At 45.1% G+C, this 24,062-nt stretch overlaps 1 protein-coding gene across 4 annotated transcripts in view; it reads right to left on the reverse strand.

Moving 5' to 3' along the window:
• Nucleotides 1-9,718: 9,718 nt before the first annotated feature.
• LOC135815905 (uncharacterized) overlaps nt 9,719-24,062 on the reverse strand; it is a 28,551-nt gene continuing 14,207 nt past the window's right edge. For 2 of the 4 annotated variants that reach the window (XM_065329254.1, XM_065329252.1), the window contains 13 exons: nt 23,684-23,764; nt 22,954-23,074; nt 19,184-19,272; nt 18,736-18,813; nt 17,191-17,244; nt 16,728-16,791; nt 15,894-15,973; nt 14,759-14,862; nt 14,476-14,509; nt 13,434-13,574; nt 12,103-12,150; nt 11,363-11,473; nt 9,719-10,858 (listed from right to left, as the gene is read on the reverse strand). In XM_065329254.1, coding sequence (XP_065185326.1) covers nt 10,607-10,858; nt 11,363-11,473; nt 12,103-12,150; nt 13,434-13,574; nt 14,476-14,509; nt 14,759-14,862; nt 15,894-15,973; nt 16,728-16,791; nt 17,191-17,244; nt 18,736-18,813; nt 19,184-19,272; nt 22,954-23,074; nt 23,684-23,764 — 1,257 coding nt within the window. In that variant the 3' untranslated portion in view covers nt 9,719-10,606. The remainder of the gene's footprint in view (nt 10,859-11,362; nt 11,474-12,102; nt 12,151-13,433; nt 13,575-14,475; nt 14,510-14,758; nt 14,863-15,893; nt 15,974-16,727; nt 16,792-17,190; nt 17,245-18,735; nt 18,814-19,183; nt 19,273-22,953; nt 23,075-23,683; nt 23,765-24,062) is intronic. The other 2 variants (XM_065329253.1, XM_065329256.1) reach the window with 2 other exon arrangements.

Consider the following 24,062-nt stretch of genomic DNA (forward strand, 5'->3'; position numbering starts at 1 on the left):
TCCAAATAGGCACCCTTAGCATTGAGACGATAACGCTAGCGGTAACGGTATTTTGACTGTGGCCGGACCAAGAGTACCCATTTTGTTACTGTATGGCATATATGTAGAGGATATAACCCGAGTCAGAGGGTTATACCGGCTGAATATAAATCCCGACTGCGATAGCAGGAGGGATTTATATGAGGGTACGGTATAACCCGACTACGAGGGTCATATCCTACTTATGCCAGGTACCCCTACGCATTTCCAGAACAACGAACCTATTTGGAGATCTCCTACATCATGCAGTACATGAACATCTTCTGATGGTTATCAGTTGTCAGTTGAAAGAATGGTCGAGCAAGGTCAGAAGGAGATTCCTCCGTGGATGTTTGGCATAAGATTTCCTTTCAGTACCAGTGCATATTGTAGCATCTTCATGATCTTGTCTTGAGTCGTGAGCGGTGCGGAAGTCGACTGAATTGCTGCGGTGCTGGAGTTTGTCGTTGAATCAAACTACCGTCACTAGTTAGATTACAGCTTGGACTCTTTGGGAGTAAGTGTTACTATAATTATGGTACAGTGCTGATTTTCACATGCGGCATCTCATAATCAGTTTTGCTTGCAAGTAGATGCATTTGCATACACTGTTTTGTATCACATTTCAATCCAATCTATTGTAGCCTTTTCCAATCGGGTTGAAGTGCATGTACACTGGTATTATAAACTTATTTACGAAGGAGACAGTCCGTTGATGATCTTCAACTCTTCCAAGTACAATGTACATTGCTGACCCATTCGGGATACTTCGTGGTTATTCGACGTTCTTTATCCTCAGATTCAGTATAACAGAATACTCTGTAGACGAATTCCAGGTCATTCTTCTTTTCCATTGTGTACTGTTCCTCGTCAGTGTGCCGTTCTGTGTGGAGTGTACACGCGCATGTGGTGTCCGTTGTGTCTGTTTATGTATGGTCCGTGCGCTGGAGTACTGCCGCCGTACAAGTTCACTGCCTTTCAGGCAGTGAACTTGTACGGTGGCAGTGCCCAGCGTACGTACCGTGCACCGGGATTTATATTCTATATAAATCCCGCGCGGGATTTATACTGGCCAATATAACCATGGCTAGACGAGCGCTGATTGGCTGAAAACAGGCCCTCCGTACCGTACCATGGTATAAGTATCCTTGAATCCTGTTGTGCACTTGCTGTGTGCCAGAAGAGGCCCAGACTCCATAATTGGTGCAAACATTACCATATTGGTCATTGCAGCGTATGCCTTGGAAAGGTTTTTAGCCCCCAGGCCCCTTTTAATGCTTTTAACCCCATAAAACCTGCTTGCAATGCTAGAGCAATGCTAGTTTCCAAAAAAGGCTTTTAATGCTACTTTTAATGCTAGCATTAGCCGCTGAGGCCTATTCCCAATACACGAGGAAAGTGCAATCTCGTCTGTCCTTCATCCCAAAACAGAAGGCCGTCCTTAATCTGGAACGAGGCAATCACTCTCAACCGGACCGTCACTTCAAAATAAGTCTCGCCAGTCTGCCGGTGGTCGTATCGAGTAGACTCTACTACCAGCACAAGGCAGCAGTCGTACCACTCACTGCACTGCAATATGAAGCTGTGCACCCAATTGTACTTTGCGGACGGGCATTTCTGCGAAGTTCATTTTTTGTACCAAAATTACTATTTTTCTGAATAGTCAATGCTGATTGCCAGATTTTCTTGCTCAAATGCTTCACTGTGATGTGTGAAAGGACTTGCAATCACAAAGAGAAGCCAGACAACTGCAGCCCTCACCATCGTCTACACGGATTTCAAAAGCGTCGACCTCCATTTTGAAAACATGGTGGCTGGCCGCGCTACCCGTAGGCGCACGTGCCCACCGCGTGTCTCACCGCGAGCTTCGAGCTCGCGAGCTAAAGATCATGTCGCCCACTCATTTTCCTGTGTTTCCCCATTTCTTCGAACTCGGTCAGCTTTTGCTTCAGCTTTTGCTTCGCTCGTGCTTCAGCTCCACGCTGTAGTCTGAGTTTAGTTCTCTTGTCTTCTTCCAGCAGAATACTGCAAACTCTACAGCACGTCGAGCTCCTCCTAGAAGAGTTTCTTTTGCGTCGAGGCAGACTGTCGATCGTTTCAGTCCTATCTTGCCGTCGTCTCATGAGCGCCCCGGAAAGCAACAGTATCTATTTTCTTGTCGTTCCATTTTCTGGCGAACTCATTCACCTACTACTTCTTCCTTTATGAAAGCTTCAGGTGGCTGAGTTCTCCCACTAGCGACAATCATGCCTTGGAAATGAACAGGATATTCCTAAGGTATATACAGCCAGTGCAGTGATGTCAGTGTACTGCGCGTACTAGTAGTTGTTTGTTTTGTCGAGAAAGAATCCCTTTCGCACTCGCGCGGGCCGCGAGGGCGCAGCACGGAAACAGGTCTATTGAATTCATTTCTTGGTCGATTTCGACAACCAATACGTCGTTGTTTTTCTTTTTTCACTGGCTATCCTTTCTCCGCTTCCGAATTGCGATGCCGTCCACCTGGAAAGCCTTGAAGTGAAACGAGTGGAGGCCGGTTTCGGAGGTAATTTTCGGCCAAACGGCAATCAAATCGAAAAATTCGAAGCGGACGATCTGTTGGTATCTATCGAAAGAAGACGTTGGCCCATAAAAAATCTTTGGAAACTACACCGTATGAACCAAGGAATTACGGTAAGTTTGAGAATTTTGGTACATTAGCTGTACGCTGATTGGTCGATTTGCGCGACCGTTGAGAAACGGGCCAGTGACGCTTTGTACAGCGTTGGTGAGGGCTGAACTGGTAAATCTGAAATAAGACCCCAAAACAAGCAAATTTAGGCCGAAATCGATAAATACACCCACCCTTAGAAATACACCTCAAACAGCCTCCGCGGAAACACCCCCTGAATTTTTTTGTGGAGTAACATGGGATGATATAGAGCACACTCATCCACAAAAAGGAGGGGGTTTATGAAGAAAAATCACCCCCAAAGGGTTGGAGCCTCCTTAAAGGGAAACTGAACGCCAAAAATAAGTATGGCTTATCCGAAGGAGAATTGGGCACTGATTCCGATGGGCTATGTCTCGAGCCGATCAGAGAAGAGGAACCGTGTCAAATTTCATAAATAACACCTTCCATATTTGGAAATTGGGCTTGATGACGTGCGTACTGCTTAGCTGTCACCATGCTGTGCACTCTCAGCAGTATAATTGAATGGAAGAAAACAATCACTTTGGTGTTTTGCAGATCTATTCAAGAGTCGTTCCCTGGCTGTACCCAAATCTAGATGGAGGAATCTGTTGAGCAGGAGAGTGACACATGTCTTCCCGAAGGCTGTCCAGCCTGCAGTGGTGATGAAGAAGACACTAATATCACGCCAAGATCGATTGAAGCGAATTGGAAAACTCATGGTGAATTTGCTTCCACTCCAAGGCAATGTCGAGGTATGAAGGGTGCTTGTACTGCCTTCCAAAGTGCAGCGGAGATGAACATGGCTTTGCATAGCTGTTGCTCTACGCCAACTTACCTACTCTTGCTGGTTCCGTAGTGGCATATTGCAAATTTCGTGGACGAACAACTCGAGTCACTAGTGGCTAGTGAGCAACACTAACAGGTGAGATTTTTCAATTTGACAAAAATTGTTTTTGTTTGAGAACTCACGGTGGCAGTCATTTGACTCAGTAGGTGTCTCTGCTGCTTCTTTCCCTTCATTGGTAGGGTTGTGCTTGATAGTACAAGTGCTTGAAGTAAAATAAAATAAATAGAACATGTGGAACAAAAATCAAGCATCAGTACATGTATTGCGAATTTCAACTTCAAAGCACATGAAATCACAATGATCACAAAGTTTATGGAATCAGGAGGACTCCCTGTGTTCAACGAACACAATACACACATGCTATATTGCGCGCACACATGTACACATGTGCGTGCACCCCCACCCCATCCCACAGACACACGCATGCAGCGCGCACATCCATACACATGTGCGTGAACCCCCCCCCCCCCACACACACACACTCCTACCCATACACATATGCGTCTACCCCCCCCCCCCCCACACACACACACGTGTGCACAGATGGATACACAAACACACACACGCACAAACACACACACGCACAAACACACACACACACAAGATACTTGTAAGTGTACATGGTCTTCCTGGTGCAGATGCTGGGCCAGCACAATGGAAAATACCTCCATCAAGATGTTTGATCAAGTGTTGTGATAATGGCACTGTTTGTTTGTTTTTACAAAGACGCGTGGGAAGGATTACAATGCGTTATAATTCATAATTGTTCTTTGCCTTGTACTGTGCAGACCAGAATGCTTCGCCATCAACTCCTGGCTTTCCATCGGCATGGTGTTCAGCTGCAGCGGCATCTGGTCCGGGGAGTACAAGTTGCTGGATGGCTGCACTGACACAGGATGGGTTTGCATTGGCAATGCAATACGGCAGTCATCCCACACTATGAGCTACAAGTTTATGTAATTTATATTGTCGCTCGTCCAGCAATGTCAAGGCTCTGCATGTAAACACAGGAGAACACCATAATAATTATACTACTCAGGGGATAATAATTATAATTTTGGATTATCAATTTCTTGACATTTATGAGTTCCTGTCTAAACCATGTCGTGATATTGATTGCTATCTGCTCACAAAGTACCTCGTATTGCAACAATACTCTGCTTAATCACTACCCTCTGCCAATTACTAGATTCGCACAATATTCACAACATATGCAACACAATGTTGTCTATTGACACTACTTCGAACTGAAATGCTCACTACTTGTCTCCCGTTTTCAACTCCCTCTACCTTATGAATACTCTACTTTACTGGTTTCGTTTCTACCCTTTCCATTGCTGCCAGCTCCCAGTCTTTTTCAGTGCACAGCACCACCTTGACATTTTTGTGATTTGATGTACACATACTTTAAAGTTGAAATTCGAATTACATGATCAGATTTTTGTTCCACATGTTCTATTTATTTCGACTTAAGCACAACCCTATCGATGAAGGGAAAGAAGCCGCAGAGAGACGCCTACTGAGTCTAATGACTGGCACCGTCTGTTCTCAAACAAGAACAATTTTTGTCAAATTGAAAAATCTCACCTGTTAGTGTTGCTCACTAGCCACTAGTGACTCGAATTGTTCGTCCACGAAATTTGCAATATACCACTACGGAACCAGCAAGAGTAGGTAAGTTGGCGTAGAGCAACAGCTATGCAAAGCCATGTTCATCTCCGCTTCACTTTGGAAGGCAGTACAAGCACCCTTCATACCTCGACATTGCCTTAGAGTGGAAGCAAATTCACCATGAGTTTTTCAATTCGCTACAATCGATCTTCGGGTGTTATTCGTGTCTTCTTCATCACCACTGCAGGCTGGACAGCCTTCGGGAAGACATGTGTCACTCTCCTGCTCAACAGATTCCTACATCTAGATTTGGTTACCGTCAGGGAACGAAATAGAGTTGCAAAACACCAAAGTAATTGTTTTCTTCCATTCAATTACACTGCTGAGCATGCACAGCATGGTGACAGCTAAGCAGTACGCACGTCATCAAGCCCAATTTCCAAATATGGAAGGTGTTATTTATGAAATTTGACACGGTTCCTCTTCTCTGATCGGCTCGAGACATAGCTCATCGGAATCAGTGCCCAATTCTCCTTCTGATAAAGCCATACTTATTTTTGGCGTTCAGTTTCCCTTTAAGGAAGTCGTAAACCTACGACTTCCTGGTGCATCAACTTGTACTTGTACTTGTAGAACATGTACAACTGTATGGAATTTGATGCGAACAGGCGGATTATTCCAATTTATGCGATTCGTATGCAATTTGCCTCGAATTATGCGATTATTCGATTTTGTCAGGAATTATGCGAAAAAGCAGGCAGGCATAGTGGGATGGTCTAAGACCATGATTGAGAAACAGAGGGTACCAGGCCAGGTTCAAGTCCTGCTTGGAAGCGGAAGGATTTTTCCAGCCGTGCTGGAACTCGTGACCTGGCACGAGGAAAACATGGATGCAGTGAATGGGATTTTCGGTCTTTGACCACTTGCTGGTGAGCTGATCTACTCACCTCCCACCGCTTTAGGAGCTGCATCTGCGCCTTGATCCTTGAAGGGTGGTGGCGTTCCTACGGATGCGGAAAACCCGGCTTCCAGCCGAGTCTCACGCGAACCGTGAATTTTTTTTATTTTTTTTATGCGAAAAATTATGCTAGCATAATCTGTCAAGGCCTAGCTTACATTGTTAAAGGGGAAGTATACCCTAAAATCAAATTTTCACCAGTTGTAGTCTTCTGGGTGCTGAGTCGAATGGTCTTGGTCCGAGGAAGCTGCGACGCTCCCTTCCTACTTGAATCCCAATCGAACTCGCGCACTTCCACCGAAACTGGGTGACTGCGCCCTACTAGATGGGGATTTGTATGCAAAATGTCACTAAAAGCGCCATTTCGTTCTTATAAAAGCACGGATGACCGCGATTGGCCCATATGTTGTAGTCTTTTGGATGCTGAGTCGACTGGTTTTGGTCCGAAAAGGCTGCGATGCGGCGTTCCTCCTTTATTCCCAATCGAACATGGTTGAACAAGTGGTCACGTGCTCCTGGGTGCCCAAATCACCTGGTCACCGCGCCAGCAGGCGACAACTTTCACACCAAGGTTCAACTCGAGTTCAACTCGAGTGACAGGACTGCACCCAAAAAAGGTCAAACACGCTAGTAAGTTGTACCCTGCAGGCACGGTGACCAGGTGACTGGTGTACGCAGGAGCACGTGACCGCTTCTTCAACCATGTTCGATTGGGAATAAAGGAGGAACGCTGCATCGCAGCCTTTTCGGACCAAAACCAGTCGACTCAGCGTCCAAAAGACTACAACATATGGGCCAATCGCGGTCATCCGTGCTTTTATAAGAACGAAATGGCGCTTTTAGTGACATTTTGCATACAAATCCCCATCTAGTAGGGCGCAGTCACCCAGTTTCGGTGGAAGTGCGCGAGTTCGATTGGGATTCAAGTAGGAAGGGAGCGTCTCAGCTTCCTCGGACCAAGACCATTCGACTCAGCACCCCGAAGACTACAACTGGTGAAAATTTGATTTTAGGGTATACTTCCCCTTTAATAAAGTAGTCCACATGTCGCTTCATCTCGTCCTACTTATTGCCATATTAAATAATATTTATTAATAATAATATTATCATGATAGAAACCGTTCTAATGGGATACTTCAACTAATCTCTTTTAAAAATTTGTTCGAACAGTTGATGAAGACAATTCGAACGCCCCCTAAATGTACTGAAGCGACGTAATGATTTGTCGCCCAGGGTCTTATCATCTGTTGTGGGTAAAACATAATCGCTTCCTCCAATATGCTAGTAGTTGCTATAGGCCGATGTTGATTCCAATCGATCCTCTCTCTATCATGCCGCGCAGTACGCATCAATGCGGTGGTAGCTTGTTGTTGTTGTTGTTGTCGTCGTCGTCGTTGTTGGAATTCTTTATTCTCACGATGGCACCATCGTCAATAAGAGATAAGTTTATGAAAAGGTGAGGTGCTGTGGGTGGGGCTGCGGGTTATGGAGTTGGAAAGTAATTAACGTCATTTTGAATGTTACAAGTATGGGAGGGTTGAGCGCTGCAGGAGCAGATTGAGTTAATCAGCAGTGAGTAGACTTCATGTTTGAAGCAGGTCGGGGGGGGGGGGGGACGTCACGAATGCTAGCAGGGAGGACATTGTAGTATTCTAGGGACTTGTACAGTGGGAGTCTTTACAGCGGTCGGTTCTGGTGGGAGGTGCCAAGTGCGTGCGTGTCGAAGGCTATACTGGGGCGTAACTACTTGAGCGGGGTGGACTATTTCAAATTTTCATTTTGATTTCATCGCCGAGTTTCATCTCTTGTATCTTTGGTGTTCTATGCTATGAATGATTCTTCTTTCCATGTCATGTTGAATAAAAGCCGCATTTAAGTAACGTCAGTACCGTTGGTCAGTGTCGTGCAATTGTATCGCATGAGCTGATTGTCAATAAACTGGTGGACCGTGGTGCTAGTGGACATTGTCGTGTTTACGATAAATTATATCCAGCTCATATTAACCCCCACTAATTCCTGCGATCTATCTCTTAATTTGCTAGATCCTATAGATTTTGAAGTTGGTTGCTCCAACGAGGAGCACACGCTTCTTGCCGAACTTGACACTTGACTGACTCACGACTCGGCAAGAAGCGTGTGCTCCTCGTTGGAGCAACCAACTTCATGATTATTACCGCCGAAGTCACAACTTCTAAGTTCCTATAGATTTTGGTCATATTTTTAAACTCAAAATGGGAGTGGCACGAGAATAGCAAAAGGTATGTGACCAATTCTTCCTTGCTAGGTCTTACTAGATACTGGGAGTTGAATAAGATAATTTTTCAAATACTAACATCTCAGGCTCATCTCCTTGCCCAATATTACTAAGGACCGTGCCCTATTTTTCGAATCCTATAATTATATAGGATTTGAGATTTTATTGGACCTTGTTTTATCCTTTAATAGAACTGGTAGTTTCACGATGGCATATGCGATATGTCGTCATGAAACCACCCCGTGCCACATCTGTAGGACGAGGATAAGGCGGAGGAGGTCGAAGGAAAGGAGCGGGATGAGACGGAAGAGAGCGACGTGAGCAAAAAGTCAGCTGTATTTTGTCACTTGTTATCACGTCCAGATTGTCTTGGTGTGTACGATGATTCTCACTTTTCTGTTTTGTGCCGTGCAAGGTATGTTAAGCAGTTGAAGGTTCTGGAAGCTGTATGTATTCGTGTGCATAATCCTGTTCTTTGTAAACAAAAGAAGCATGTAGTCGCGCTAAAGTTGTTCTCGTAGCTGGTTATCAGATGTAAATGTTGTGTCATGTTGCACTGTATCACCTCTTGCTTTGTGGCTGCACTCAGTTATAATTATACGTTAGCACTATGTTTGACACCTATTATGTAATGCTGTAGCACTTCCTTTGTTGTTCACACTTTTAATTAATTATGCTGTTATAAAATGTTCTATTGTTGTACACAGTACCCTCAGTTCCGATACTATTCACTGATGAGCGGAACACGAAAATCGATTTTGAATAACATAAAAATCCTTAAAAATTCCATGAACTCGTTGTTGTCTGGCCATGTCTGCATCGATTATACTCCTAATTGCACTAATAAAATTCCAATTCTTGCTAGAAATAGGTATTCATCAGAAATATTATCGTCCTGTGAATCTAAAAAGTAAACATTCGTGCCACAAACAAATTTACAACTTCCATGAAAACCCATTAATTTAAGCCGTTATTATTGGTCATAATGACCAATAACAACGGAATAAAAGGCACATGTTTTCAAATCCTATTATAATATATATAGGATTTTTGCCAGGAAATTAAGAGATAACTGGGGAATATATCTCCATATTCACCACTTTAACTTGGGGTATATACTTTGCTATATCACCCACTTAGAGGTTGTAACTTTTCAACTTTCAAGGGACTTAATTTTCTCTCCAATTGAAAAAGAAAAAAATTGACCATACTCTCTAGAACCCCCATATTTGATTTGAGCAAAAGCAGCATTGGTTGTTACAAGTTTCAAAATGTTGCAAGTTCATTGAAATCCACACTACACTCAGCCTCCGTCTCTTCACCACGACACATTCATTTTTTCATTGAATTCTGTAAGAGAAATTCTAGTCGATCGATATTTGTACATTTGAATAGTAAGTTCTAAAATCCTATTTCTATTTTTTGTGACTAAGTTCAAAGTTTTACGGTTACCCGTGACTTATGCTTCTGCAGAGCTCAGGACTTACCGTGCACACATTGTAGCGTATTTTGTACGCAAACTGGTGTGCAATGCCCTCCCAAGTCTAGTTGCACGTTGTTTGGCATATCCTCACGTTATTCGGCATATCATCTATTGTGAATGGTAGTTGAATGAGGCTGCATAATAGTGACAGGGAGAAATGAAAATTAATGGATGCCGACTCTTACATCAGGCTTTATTGCATGATCTGCAAAAGTATCACAAGTTACATATCTACTAGTGACTGTACGTTGCCAGAAGAGGAGGGGTAGGTATATTATACTTGATAGGGTGATCAAACTAGTCGCAACAACTCTCAAATATCTCTCTGAAATGTATGTAAATAAGAATCAGATCAAGATTTCAAGGACTGGAAAGCAGTCAGTCATGTGATGACAATGAAATAAAAATTACTATAATCACTGGAGAGAACTCTGCCGGAAATAGCAGATAGTGAAAACGACCAACTTATGATGGTGCCCAGTCCATCTTGAGAACGAGTGAGTGCGTGGCAGTGCTTGCATGTCAAACGCTCTTCTCCGACCAATGCTGGCTGGCCTACCGGCGACCAGCGGGCGGGGGTATAGAAACACGAGGTCTCTGTTGTATCATCCGTTAATCAGTTCCCAGTCAATGGAGTTCAACTTGATCTAGTAGATTCTTTTTGTTTTGTTTTGTTTCTTCACATTATTTTCACATTTTTAGAACAATGCCGTTGCACATGTCGATCCGGCTCGTCCTTTAGTTCGCTATTTTGAAGGTAAATTCTACCTACGGAAATACCTCGAGTACGAATTAGGCCGGCGTTGTGTGTCAGGCGATGAGCCATTTCTGCGTCGTTCAGCATGCTGCTGGCCATATCTATACTGCGCTATTGATGGAAGCAAAGACGTCGGTGTGGTCCGTTGCGATCTGTCTGACGCTCGATTAAAAGGACGCATTTCGCGCCGTCGCGAAGGCTGGGGGTTAAGGCCAGGATACTGGGCCACAAACTCATCCCACGTCATCGGTCTTGATCGCTACACAGTGACACACACGTGCGCGAGCGCACACACACACACACATGCACACACACAAACAAACACACACATATACACGTGGCCATGTGCATACACATGCACATGCATACACATGCACACACATGTACACACATGCATGCACACCCACACATTAACAGACTCATGCACACGCACCCATAAACACATACATAAACCGGCCAAGCTTGTCCTCTATCCACTCTATCCTCTATCCACTCTATCCACTATCCACTCTATCCACTCTATCCACTCTATCCACTATCCACTCTATCCACTCTATCCACTATCCACTCGTGTATAATGCAGTGTGCATAGGTATTCTGCTCTAGACTGACCAGCCAATTCACATACATAGTGCATTGTTTATTTGTTAGATCACTCACCAAACAGTTGCCAGTATCTCAGAAGCAACTGGGCAATGAAATTTGTACCTGTTGTCAGTCACACATGCTATTTTAGCGTATTACAATCTTGGGCCCAACTTACCACAAATGAACGCAGGTCAATATTATCCTGTTCCACGCTGGCTTCGTCAAGTGCAGCTTGTTGTTGTCGCCTCATTGAGTCTATCTTTAACCTGGCCCGCTCAAGCTCATGCTGATGCAACAAGAATGCGCAGCACATACACCAAGCGGCTTAGCCAATCTCTCTAAGTTCAGCTATTGTCCCAGTATATCTCGATGCTGTACATACATACACAGATGTTTAAGATCCTCAGGCTGCGCATAGTGCTCTACTTGCACAGTGGACAGAGTCAGTAATGATGTGTGAGAATTGTACTCTACAGTCATACATGTATAAACATGTCACGTAGTATTAAAAAAATGTCGATCGGTTGACAGCATGTTACAAGGCGGAAGAGGCACCGTGTTGAAAACAGTGCTTCTGACTACAACCATCATCAGTTGGCAGAACCCTGCTGTGTCCTCCGCCTTGTAACATGCGGTCAACCGATCGACATGTTTTAATCAACCAAACAAGGCTCACATACAAGTATACCATGCATGAACATGTACATGCTAGATTAGTAGGGACGAGTTGCCATTGTAAAACAATACGGTGAACTAGATTTAAACAAATGCCACAGTTAGAAATCAATGTGAAGTCCATAGTATGTGTTTTAACTGCCTATAATGTCAGACCCATACATGTACATGTACACTGAGACTTAGCAATGGGATGTTGTGTTAATCATGTTACCATGGTTACTGAAGCTTGACACTAACCGTTAGTTCATGCTCTCGCTGTGCATGATCTCGCACTCTGCTAGCCAGCTGTGAATGACAACACACAAATCCACCACCACAAGTCAACACTGATATGCAGCGTACTTTGATGAGTGGTATCCGTATTACTCCCCCCCCCCCCCCCCCCCCCAGAAAAGCTATTTAGCTACTAGTCTTGTCTGATGCGTCAGTACACGTCAGGCGAAATAGCACGTCATAGTACATTTGAGATCAGCGGGAAGAAGATGACGACGTCCACTAATTTCGTATCTGTGCACACGAATCTGCTGTGTGTGTGACTCTGTGTGTCAGCTATGATATCATCTTCTGTGGTTTCATGCCTAGCAGGTACGTCTGAACCATCCTGCAAAGTTTGAATGACGTAGGTTGAGCGATCGCTCCGCGAAACATACTTTTGAAATTCTCTTCATAGCATATCTTCCACCATTGAAATGAGGGGTGGCTTGCAACCTCGATATGGCTTGTTCCAGGCATGCTTTGGAGCCATCTTCTGTTGAAGTAGTGGCGGGGATCTGCCCTGCAACTGCTACAACAAAAAATGATTCGATCTGAGAAAGGGTGAGACCGCGAATCCCAGTTGAATATTGAGTATTTCAAGCCTTTTCACGACGAAGATGGAGTTCTTTTTGGAGATGGACGTCGCGGCAAAGGACATGGTGTCCGACTTCTGGCGTCTGGTGAAGCCAGGGATCATTTGTCCAGTCAAGTCGGCAGCCTTACCGTCAGTAAGCTTGTGTTTGGATCCCGTTCTGCTCGATGTGGTAGATCACAAACAATTTGATATCACACAAATTGATCTCAGCATCGTGCGTACGGTATTTTACGTTCAGAAAATCCCAAAGTGTCTCTTTGTGGCCGTCCTATGCCACGAGAAACTTCAATCAGGCTCCTATGTCCTCTGCCTTCATGATTTAATGTCAACTTCGTTTGAACAACGAACACAACAATTGAGGACGGCTTTGCAATGAAAATACAGCTATACTGGAGCTGAAAAAAAGAAAGAAAAAAACGTGCTCAGGATGAGACTCGAGTACACGCATACTCTCCCAGCAGGTGAAACGCAATTTTTTGTGAAAAATGCATGTCGCCGACTGACCAGTAATTTCGCCTGACGCATGTGTGGCAAATGAAAACCAGACTGGTGTACACCGCACTGCACTCAAGGCCACTCAGCCTCAACGTCCTAAGCACTCTGATTGTGCATGCGCATGCGCTAATGATGATGTCACCTGAAATCAGTTTACGGCACTAAAAGTGTGCACATCGGTCTGGACCATTTTTCAGCTGCCACAACAGCAGAACCAACTCACCTCATCTGACAACTGCCTAATCTTCTCGTCCAATTGTCGTATCTTTACTTGGTACATTTCACGCTCACCGGGTGGCATTTGTGGGATGCTGGGAGCGGCTGCTAACTTCAGTTTCCGAAGCTCATCCTCCAGGTGGCGTACCTTTAAATCAAAACGTGTAATCATCACACATCAAGTAATGACAGTGGATAACAGTACAGTTGGACCACAGTTATGCAGACCACAGTTATGCAGACCACAGTTATGCAGACCACAGTTATGCAGACCACAGTTATGCAGACCCCAGGTATGCAGACCACAGTTATGCAGACCACAGTTATGCAGACCACAGTTATGCAGACCACAGTTATGCAGACCCCAGTTATGCAGACCCCAGTTATGCAGACCACAGTTATGCAGACCCCAGGTATGCAGACCACAGTTATGCAGACCACAGTTATGCAGACCACAGTTATGCAGACCACAGTTATGCAGACCACAGTTATGCAGACCCCAGTTATGCAGACCACAGTTATGCAGACCCCAGGTATGCAGACCACAGTTATGCAGACCACAGTTATGCAGACCCCAGTTATGCAGACCACAGACATCGGAAACCAGGTTATCCAAACTACATTGTCCACCTGTTGCGAGTTCGAATTCAGGGAAAAAATATTTTTTAGAATAATTTCACAATGTTTCTTTCTTGCTTTGTGTAATATTTACAACTAAGCAGGAGTCCGGAGAAGAAGAGTCATGGGAAGGACTGGGATACTTTCGCTTGTAGAATTTGAATGGTTGCATATGGCCCGGTGTGCACAATGTCGAACATGTGCGGAATGTATTACCCAGACAATATAGCATACCAACTCTGGAAACAATCATGAACATTGTGTTACTTACTAGAGAAGTACTAGAGTGTACTATTTGACTAGGGGGAGTAGGGGGAGTAGGGGGAGTAGGGGGAGTCCCAACAGGCATGGCCTTATTACAGGGAAACCTGGTAAATCTTTGCGGAAAAGTAAGCAAAAATACCAGCAGATTTACTGATTATGTCACTTACCACCCTGGTCTTCTCTGCCTCGATTGCTCTGCACCTATAGCAGTGTAAACATGTGTAAACGATATGTCAAAGTCAGTCTCATACAAATGCCATACCTGAGCTTGCCAGTAGGCAGACAATGTCACAGGCACGGTGACGGCGGCCTCTCAGCATAGCCGGTTGTCACCCCCCCCCCCCCCATATACACACACACAACACTGCCGGCGCCACCGCTACCGCCATCGCCACCACCGCCACCCCATAATAGAAGCAAGAAGAGCATGGCATTGAGTACACAGCGTACCGTTCCTTCTCGGCACGCAGTTGAGCTTCCAGACGCTGGATGTAGTTTGTGTTCGGTGCTGGTTCCGGCATGCGTGGCATTGACCAAGACCTCGGCACTCTCAACTGTTAAGTGCAAACAAGTAGATATGTGCAACTTAGTTCATGGCTATTGACGTAGCTGTTAGACAACACACTTGATGTCTGCTCATGCAACACATACCATATTTCCCCAATGGTGAGTCACACTCGATTATAGGGCGCACCCCCAATTTCAGGTCGGAACCATAAATTATCCTTTCAATATACATGTAATCACATCAGTGGTAAGTCATGCCCGGTTGTAAGTCGCACTTCTTTGTTGCCAATTAAGTGTAAAGAGATTCGACTTATTTAAATAACCGACGAGGAGACAACAGTCGTAAAATAGCAATGAAAAATATCAATTGTGCACTCATAACCATGTATAAACAATTAAAATGAAACAATTCCAGTACGTTTTCGTGTGACCATCATCAGTGGTTGTTTTAGTGATTCTTACTATGTGACGATGTTCCACTGATGATGGTCACACGAAAACGTTCTGGAATTGTTTCATTTTAATTGTTTATACATGGGTATGAGTGCACAATTGATATTTTTCATTGCTAGATTCGACTTATATTTGTGATAAGTAGGCAGGGTACATACTTGTCTCTGTGGAACAGATAATACTACAGTAAAGCATGGAGCAGAGCACAGTGTCACGAAGTTTGACATGGGATTATGTTATCCAGACTTCTAGTATACATGTACAACGGTGTGCAAACGCGATACTGTGCCGGGCATTTCAACTGCACAACGCCAATTCGGTCGGGCACAGAAATGACCAGTGACTGGAACGGATGCTGACGGAAATCACACAGCACACCCCTGTCACCTCACAGCTGTCAGACACTGCGTGTAACGCTAGCATGTAAAAAAAAGCAAACTTCGCACAAAAGCGTTACCACCGGCTATACAATCGCGTTGAGAAACACAAACGGCTTCGGAAATTTCGCTCGTGCCCGGCCACCAGCATGCCTGACTATACGAGGGTGGCAAAATGCAGTGCCTAACTAACGCATATAGCATGTAGCACTGACACTGCAATGCACGTCCTCGTGTCACAAACTCACCGGTCGCTCGGTCAGCCTTGTACGTAGGCGGGCGTTCTCCCTGCTCATCTCGTCAAACAAGTCTGCATACAGCTGATGGCCTGCATGCCAAGGCATCAGCACACCACACAGACAACATAACGTACAGAAAAATATATTTCTCTGATGACCGGCATATTAATAGTGTACAGTAACTGCACAACAAGCCCACTTGTGATAGCAGCCCCACCTGTGATAGCAGCCCCACCTGTGATAGCCCACCTGTGACAGCAGCCCACCTGTGATAGCAGCCCCACCTGTGATAGGAGCCCCATCCGTGATAGCAGCCCCACCTGTGATAGCAGCCCCACAGGCGCGTGCGCCGGTGCCGTTCAAGGGAGGGTTCCGGGGGTCTCCCCCGGGAAATTTTTCAAAAAATGAAGCAAAATCCTGCATTTTTGAGCGAAAAGGGGGGGGGCTTCCGGGCACCCAGGAACCCATACGGCGCACGCGCCTGGCCCCACCTGTGTTAGCAGCCCCATCCGTGATAGCAGCCCCATCCGTGATGGCAGCCCTATCTGTGATAGGGCGTAAACTTAATGCTGGGATTCGGAATGGATACGTGCATGTGTGTCTGTCTGTGTGTGTGTGGGGGGGGGGCTGCAGGTCTTAATGATCATATACTATCATGTAATCTAGCTACAGCAGTTTCCAATGGCCTGCCGAGGGTGTTCTACCGCATCGGACCACCATATATTGTGTGGTAGCACCGTAGCAGTCCAGCATGATATGCATAGTTTACAGCGCACAGTCCAGCATGATATGCATAGTTTACAGCTAGCACAACTGTTGACATGATTATCTAGAAACACTCACGGTGGTTTCGCTCTCCTGTTCGGCGACACGCTTCCTGTATCCGCCGCTCGTACGTGCATAGCTCCTAGGTACACATACATGTCAACAAGTAACCATAGCAACCATACCAAACCATAGTAACAATAAGTGACTTAACTAAAAAAAAAGGTGACCAGGCACATGTGCTCAGATCCTGTCACTAGTTATCTGTCTGTCGGTTAGCAGTTTGATTCACAGAAGAACTATACTGTACTGGTATTGACGCCATCTAGTAACTCTTCTCAAAGAACTTTATTGAAAAATCCATGATAACGTGATTCGGAAAGATGAATGGAAAAATCCAAAATCAACGCATGCTCACAGGCAATTAGTACTGAATCACAGTCACTACTATTTAGTAATAATTGTTATTCTCCAAAGTAGTTGTTAGGGATGACACAGAGGTTAAACAGTTAATGCCACTGATATACTAAACCTGGCTCACCGCATCGAGATCTTTGGCTTGCCTCTTCCATCCATGGTTGGTTTGCACCTCACTCTGGACACGAAACGACAGGCCGGTGTTGAACCAGTATTACGGTACCAGAAGCACGGGGTTTCCGGGAATACAGAGCTTCGTAACTGGAAAGGATATCATTTCTTGTCAATATTTCTAGAGCATTCTTTCCACGTATACAGTGTACGCACTTCAACAGGCCTAGGCTGTAGTGTCCTGCAGCCAGACCTCGCATAACCGCACACATCCGTTTTCCACAAGAATGATCCGGATAGGCGAGGGAACCGGATAATCGAGCACACATACTGTATGTACGGTATGCATGGCATATGCTGTAAATCGGTAACCAACGATTTTCTTCCGGATGGCGAGGGATCTGGATAAAAGAGGACCGGAGTAGCGAGGTCTAACTGTAGTACCAGTGGTACGGTCGTAGTGACCAGCATGGTAATTTGTAGGTGTGTGACTACTTTTACCAATGGTTCTTTACAATCTGTATTACAGTTTGTGAGTTCTGCAATACATGTATTTTACTAGTGACAGCACGGCAATGCACATGGCCAGCAATCGAGGACATCTGAGAGTTGTAATTTGTGTACTCCTCCGAGGTGTGATTTTTGGCGTGCTGGGCCAAGCACAAGGAAGCCATCTGCAAAAAAACTGCAGAAAATGGTTGTTGTTTGATCCTTTGGTGTAATCTTTGTTTCTAGTCGAAGCTAGTTGCTGTTTGGAGCAGAAACGTTGAAATTGACTATTTTCTGCATGTACTCGTACATGTACTCATGTACTCAGGCATGCAGTCTCACTCGTATTTTAGCTCTTTTTCTGGAATGGATGCTGCTCTGCGCCCCTTGGTGAACATTTCCTGCGTTCGTGGAGCAGCTGAAAAGGACCACTGGTATGTCTGGTTCCTGGTTTGAAAGTGGAGAGTCGACTTTTGTGCCTTCAAAAAGGAGTAGAGAGCGATAAAGGTACGTCTGTTGCTTATTTTTGAGTGCTCCTCGTACATTTTTGATCGTGATAGAAATTCTCAGACCAAAGTCAGACCAAAGTCAGCGCGATGATGGCCGTACAGTTTTCTTGTGGATTTTTTAGTTGTTTCATCTCGTATCTATGTCAGTATCGTGATGGTGAAGTGGAGAGGGTGATTTTCTTCCTCTAGGCTTCGTTCGGCCGACTTTGCTTCGTCCTCGTTGAAAAGTGATCCTGAAAAAAAGGTCGATTCGAAAAATTATGTTGATTTTCAATGTACGTGATGACATGCGATTGCTGGCCATGAGGAAATACTAGTATACTGCAGACACAATGCATTGCCTTGTCGAGTGCAACGCCCTAGTCAAAGAACCCAGTGGGTATAAGCGGCAGCTGACAGGCTCGTGACTGCATCGCGGAGGGCCGTGGAGGGTTCCAGTGTAGAAATGAGCCCAGACAACCTGTGCACTGCAGTCACGAATCTAATACAACTGGAGAATGTGTGATGCTTGTACATGAACATTCACTGAGGTCTCCAATGCGATATCATTGTCCAAATACCTGCAGTTGTTGAACAAGTGCCTGCTGATCTCGATGCACAACCTTCAGCTTCATTAGCTCCATCACTTGATCTTGGTTCTAGAGAATTCAGAATTTGGCACCACACGAGCATGGTGAAATGGTGAAAGTTGCATGAATGGTACTTGAAAGCTTTAAAGAAGGCTGTGCAATGGTTGGACATTGGGGTTCTGACTGCTGTGACAATCATGGCAAACACACGCGCACACACACACACAAACACACACACACACACACACACACACACACATGTACGTGCACACAGAAACCTGGTACACACCAATATAATTATATAGACAGCTAGGCATTCTGACCCTTGTGCAATGATCACATCAAGCATGGTTGATAACTATGACATCATGTCACTTCTTGCTGCTAGTAAGATAATGATGGTATAAGCTAAAGTGATAAACCAGTGCATGGGAGTTACCTGTATTGCTTCATTCTGCAGATGAACGACTTTCTTCTTCATTTCATGCAGCTGACTTGCAACAAAGCCATACTTGTGCCGTGCATCCACTGTGTTCAGAACAACCAGTCACAAAGGTACAATGATGCAGAATTGACATCAGACCTCAGGCCCAAGCACTATCAACTCTCATGCAGCAAATTCCCCACTGCATCTCAGCATGGGCTGGCGATGGCATACATATGCAGTGCTGCCAAACCATCCGATTTTTCGGACAGTGCCCGATTTTAGACGGCTGCTCCGAAAACCGGTCCGAAAAAGGAAACGTCCGAAAAACATCCGAAAATGCCAGAAGTCAGTACTTTCCCATGCAGAAATCTTGTTTTTTCTCTTTCGAGCGTAACTGAACACACACACACACACACACACACACACACACACACACACACACACGGTACATGCACGATACATGTACTTCCAACGAGGCTAGCGCTGCGCTGGGGAAGTGCAAAGTATCGTTACCATGGTCACACAGTGTTACTTTGCACTTCCCCAGCGCAGCAGCGTGTGACACGCTTGGAGTATAAAAGTGGAGGAGTGTATGACTTGAAGAGACATGTAACTGCCCTTGTTGTTGTACTTGTTATGTGGCTCATCTTTGCGCGTCTGCCGCAGTGAAGAAGATCCCAGGTGATATCGAGGAAAGGCTGTGATATGTTTGTTACCATTTCGAGCACTCTCCGAAGCGATGTGATGCATTGCGGTCTTATCAGCAGCAATTTGGTCTACCGCAGCTTGCCCCGATTCAGTGATCAAGCCACCTTCAACGCGCTGGCTCAGTTTAGAAGCACGTGCTGCTCGTGTACTGGAGCAGTGGGAGGCTCTACTACGATTCTTCTTGGAGGGACCATCGAAATCCATTGCAAGAACCAAGTCCATCTTGAAGCAGAGGAGAAAGCCGGAGACAACGGCTTTTCTCCTCTTCCTCTCGGCAACAATTCCACTAATGAATGCCTACAACAACAAGACAGCCTTCCAGCGAGACAGGGTAGAAGTTCACCAACTCCACACTGACCAAGAGAGCTTGCTGCGCAGTGTTTCTCTGAGTTTCCTGAAGCCTGATGCTGTGATCGACAAGCCGCTGTAGATGACTTGGAGCTTGAGCAACCAGAGCATTGGCTGGATGACGATGATACGTTCTTAGGCGAAGAAACCCGGCAATACATACGAGCTCTGCCTGCGGACCCAGCATTTGATGAGCCAGCTTTTGTCAACAGCTGCAGAGAGTTCTTTTGTGAGCTAGCTCAGGAGCTGTGCAAGTTCTACCACTGGATGACAAAGTACTACCAAACTTGGCCATGCTGAGTCCAGAAAGCGGCCGAGACCTCAACGCCTCATTCGTTGTTGCCATTGCGCATCGTTTCATAATTCCAAGTGCTGACCTCGACAAGCTAAGGCAACTTAGACTGGCAGGGCTATCAGGCATCCACAACAGTAGTTGACCCGAGTTCTGCCGCCGACCCTGTCAGCTTTCACTGGAAAAATGCCATGGGTCTGAAGTCTAGAGATGGAAGTTTGCTGTACCGGGCCACTCTTGTCAAGCTTGTGGCTGCTCTCATGGTGATCCCGCACAGCTCTGCTGGAATTGAGCGAAGCTTCTCCCACCTCTCTGAAGGGAAATCTAAGAAGAGAAGCGGCCTCAGCAACAAGGTACTGGCCAGTTCACTCACCGTTCAGTGCAATCGTGGCAGCACAACATGCCTGAACTTCACTCCCTCCAAGAAGATGAGAGATGGTTTCAAGGATGCTGTCCAGGGACCTGCGGACCTGTCTAGAGATGCTCCTCAATAATAGTGCCTATTACATCCCGGTAGATCACAAAACGTGATAGCCAAGATTTTCCACGTGCCCATCGAGCCATGCCATACAATTGAAACACATTGTAAGGCTAATTTGCTTAGTACAGTGCGTATCGGTTATAGCGTGGTCGTGTAAAAGAATATACTGCCTACAAGAATGAACTCTCATGTTTTCATAATCATAACATGGATTTCATGTGCACATTTATTCTTACAAGCAATTTTATCGTACAGTAGAATATATCGCTCCTAAGAATGGACTTTGTGTAGCGAAACATACCAGATCAGTACAAAGTATATCGCCTGTAGTAATAACATCCGTCCAAAGCAGTTCGGATCTGACTCGCGTTGGGTCCTAGTGCTGCTGGTTCAACTATTGTGGTCATGTAACTCATGTTGCATAGCCACATGGTAAGCCTATGTGACTGTGGCCAGCCGCATGCACAGCAGCACTACCTTGTATGTACGATGATCTTCCTGCCTCTGCGCACATGCACATGATATGCCACACTTGATTTATCGTGTGTAAGAAATATCGGAAATAGGAATAGAAAGTCGTTTTCAAACACCCACGCTATAACCGATACCTACTGTACCATAATTATTTCATTCGCCAGTCTGATTCATTGAGTCTACAGTTTTTTTTACTTACAAGTAATTCAGTTTCACCTCTTCGATTCTCTCCACGTTGTCCTTGTAAAGCAGGTTTTCTTTTCTTTGTCTTTTCCGTGTCTCTACATAGTTATTTAAATCTGAAATGCGTTTTTTTTAGAACACGGAGGCTCCACTGCAGCCAATTCAAATTTTACTCCTTGATGAAGCCCCAAGGGCGAAAATTTGGAGATTTCAAGTTTCTTTTGAATAGAATTTGCAGCGTCAACGACCTTGGTGTGGTGGTCACGGGTGACTGATCGTGATCTGAAATGCTATCTTGTAAATACTACTTCAAGTACAGGGAAACTCCTCTCATGATGATAATTCAAGTAGTCATATTCTCAGAACATGTCAACTATTGCTGGTACATTATATCTACAGTCAACTTCGCTTATAACAACACTCGGCGGGGCATCAAAAAGGTGTCCTTATTCGCGAAGTGTCGTTATACCCGAAGTCTCATTATATGCATTACAGTGGAATGGGACTTTGCTCTGGGCATGGAGATTCTGTCGTTATTCGCGAATTGTCGTTATATCCGCAGTCGTTATTAGCGAAGTTGACTGTATACGGATATGAAGGGGTAATTGCAATTACGAATAATGCAATGATTATGTCAGTCTGCTAAATATGGTGATTGACAAGTTTTGCTGACGTCATGTTCTAAGAATCTCTTGAAGAGAAGCGGGAGGTGAAAAGATGTTCGATTTTGGGCGAAAATTATTCAGCAGCACTGCATATGCCTTATACAGGAAAACCTCTGTTGAGTGACCGCTGTGGTAAAATACCACCTGTCTATAGAGACCACCTGTCTTATGAGACCACCTGGCTTTTGCGATCACCTGGCTTATGAGACCACCTGTCCTATGAAACTGGTCATTTAGCATGCACCCAGATTGTGTTGCTATGTACATTTGAACCTGTGCACCAGTATCAAAACAAATTTATTATGAAGACTTGGGTAGTCCGTGTGCCGACGGTGGGGTGGTCACTACACGCAGGTCTCACTGTTCACTGTACATGCATAGGTATATGTACATGTACTAGCACACGGGCAGATGGGCAGACAGTCATGAAAGTCAGGTCTTGCTCCTTGTGTGTGCCTTCACTATCTACGGCTTAGTATTAAATGAATCTTCTTGCCGAATCTTTGCTGGTACGTCATTGTCAGGATGATCAAGCTTTTGCTGAGTCAGAGGGACATACAGACAAACCGACAGAGAGACTGATGGACAAACACAAGTAAAACATGCGCATCTGCTGCACCCAGATACTTACGATGCACCTCCAGCAATTCAGGCTTGGACATCTCCCGTAGATCCGCCTCTCGCATCACCATGATGCGTTTGCCTGTGCCTCTTGCATCGTCAAGGTCTCTCTTGAGCCACACATTTTCCATCTGAATAGCAACAGCATAAACAGCAGTGCTGGTTCCATGAGAATTTAAGCATTCCACACAATACATTAGCCTACGAAGTCAACTTGTCACTTTCAGCAGTACATCTACATGTCAAAACTAACCAAGATGTTGCGACTTTGGTGGTGGTATTAGAAGGTGACTAGACTCCTACTCCTAGCGCACATTGGACCTTGAGCTTCATGCTAACAAGTCAGAGGCTAGTTCCAGGCAGCCTCCAGAATTGAAATCTCAAACGGTAGGAGTAGCCACCTTCATCTATCAACTACTTTTGTGTAATGGGATTTTACCAACAGTTACCAACTTCTGCACCATAGGCAACACTGCCTCGCACACGTACAGCTCCTGAAGAGTTGTACTTGTGCCCAGTACACCAGTACTGGCCCGGGCATTATACCATTGAACACAACTGTAATTAGTGCGATGTGGTGCCAAGACATAGGCTAGAAGGAACTGCTGCACTTTTGCATGGAGCGCCGTTGATAGCAAAACCATGGGCTTCATTTCATCAGGGCAGCCAACGACATGACCGGGTAAACATATCACATCACCCATACATATGGATATGCTCATAAGTCACGCAGGCGATACCTCAAGTTGTTGCCGTTGCTGCTTCAGCGCAACGATTTCCTGTGCCATAGCCTCAGCAGCAAGCTTGTGCAGTTCAGCTTCCTGCAATGTGGCATACATAGACAGACATACACACATACATACATACATACACACATACATACACACACATACACATAAAACGCATGCACGGACACACATACACACACACACACACACACACACACGCACAATTTGAGTTTCTCAGTTTCAACTACCCCGGTCAGTGTGTATGAAACCAACTCACCAAATAAATGCAAGCATTCAATTATGCGAATGAAATTGATCCAAACCACTGAAGCCATGGAGGTTTGCGCACCACAATCACCGCTTGATCAGCTGCAAATCTCCTAAAAGAATT

Source organism: Sycon ciliatum, chromosome 4, assembly GCF_964019385.1.
Source record: "Sycon ciliatum chromosome 4, ocSycCili1.1, whole genome shotgun sequence".
NCBI classification, from domain to species: Eukaryota; Metazoa; Porifera; class Calcarea; order Leucosolenida; family Sycettidae; genus Sycon; species Sycon ciliatum.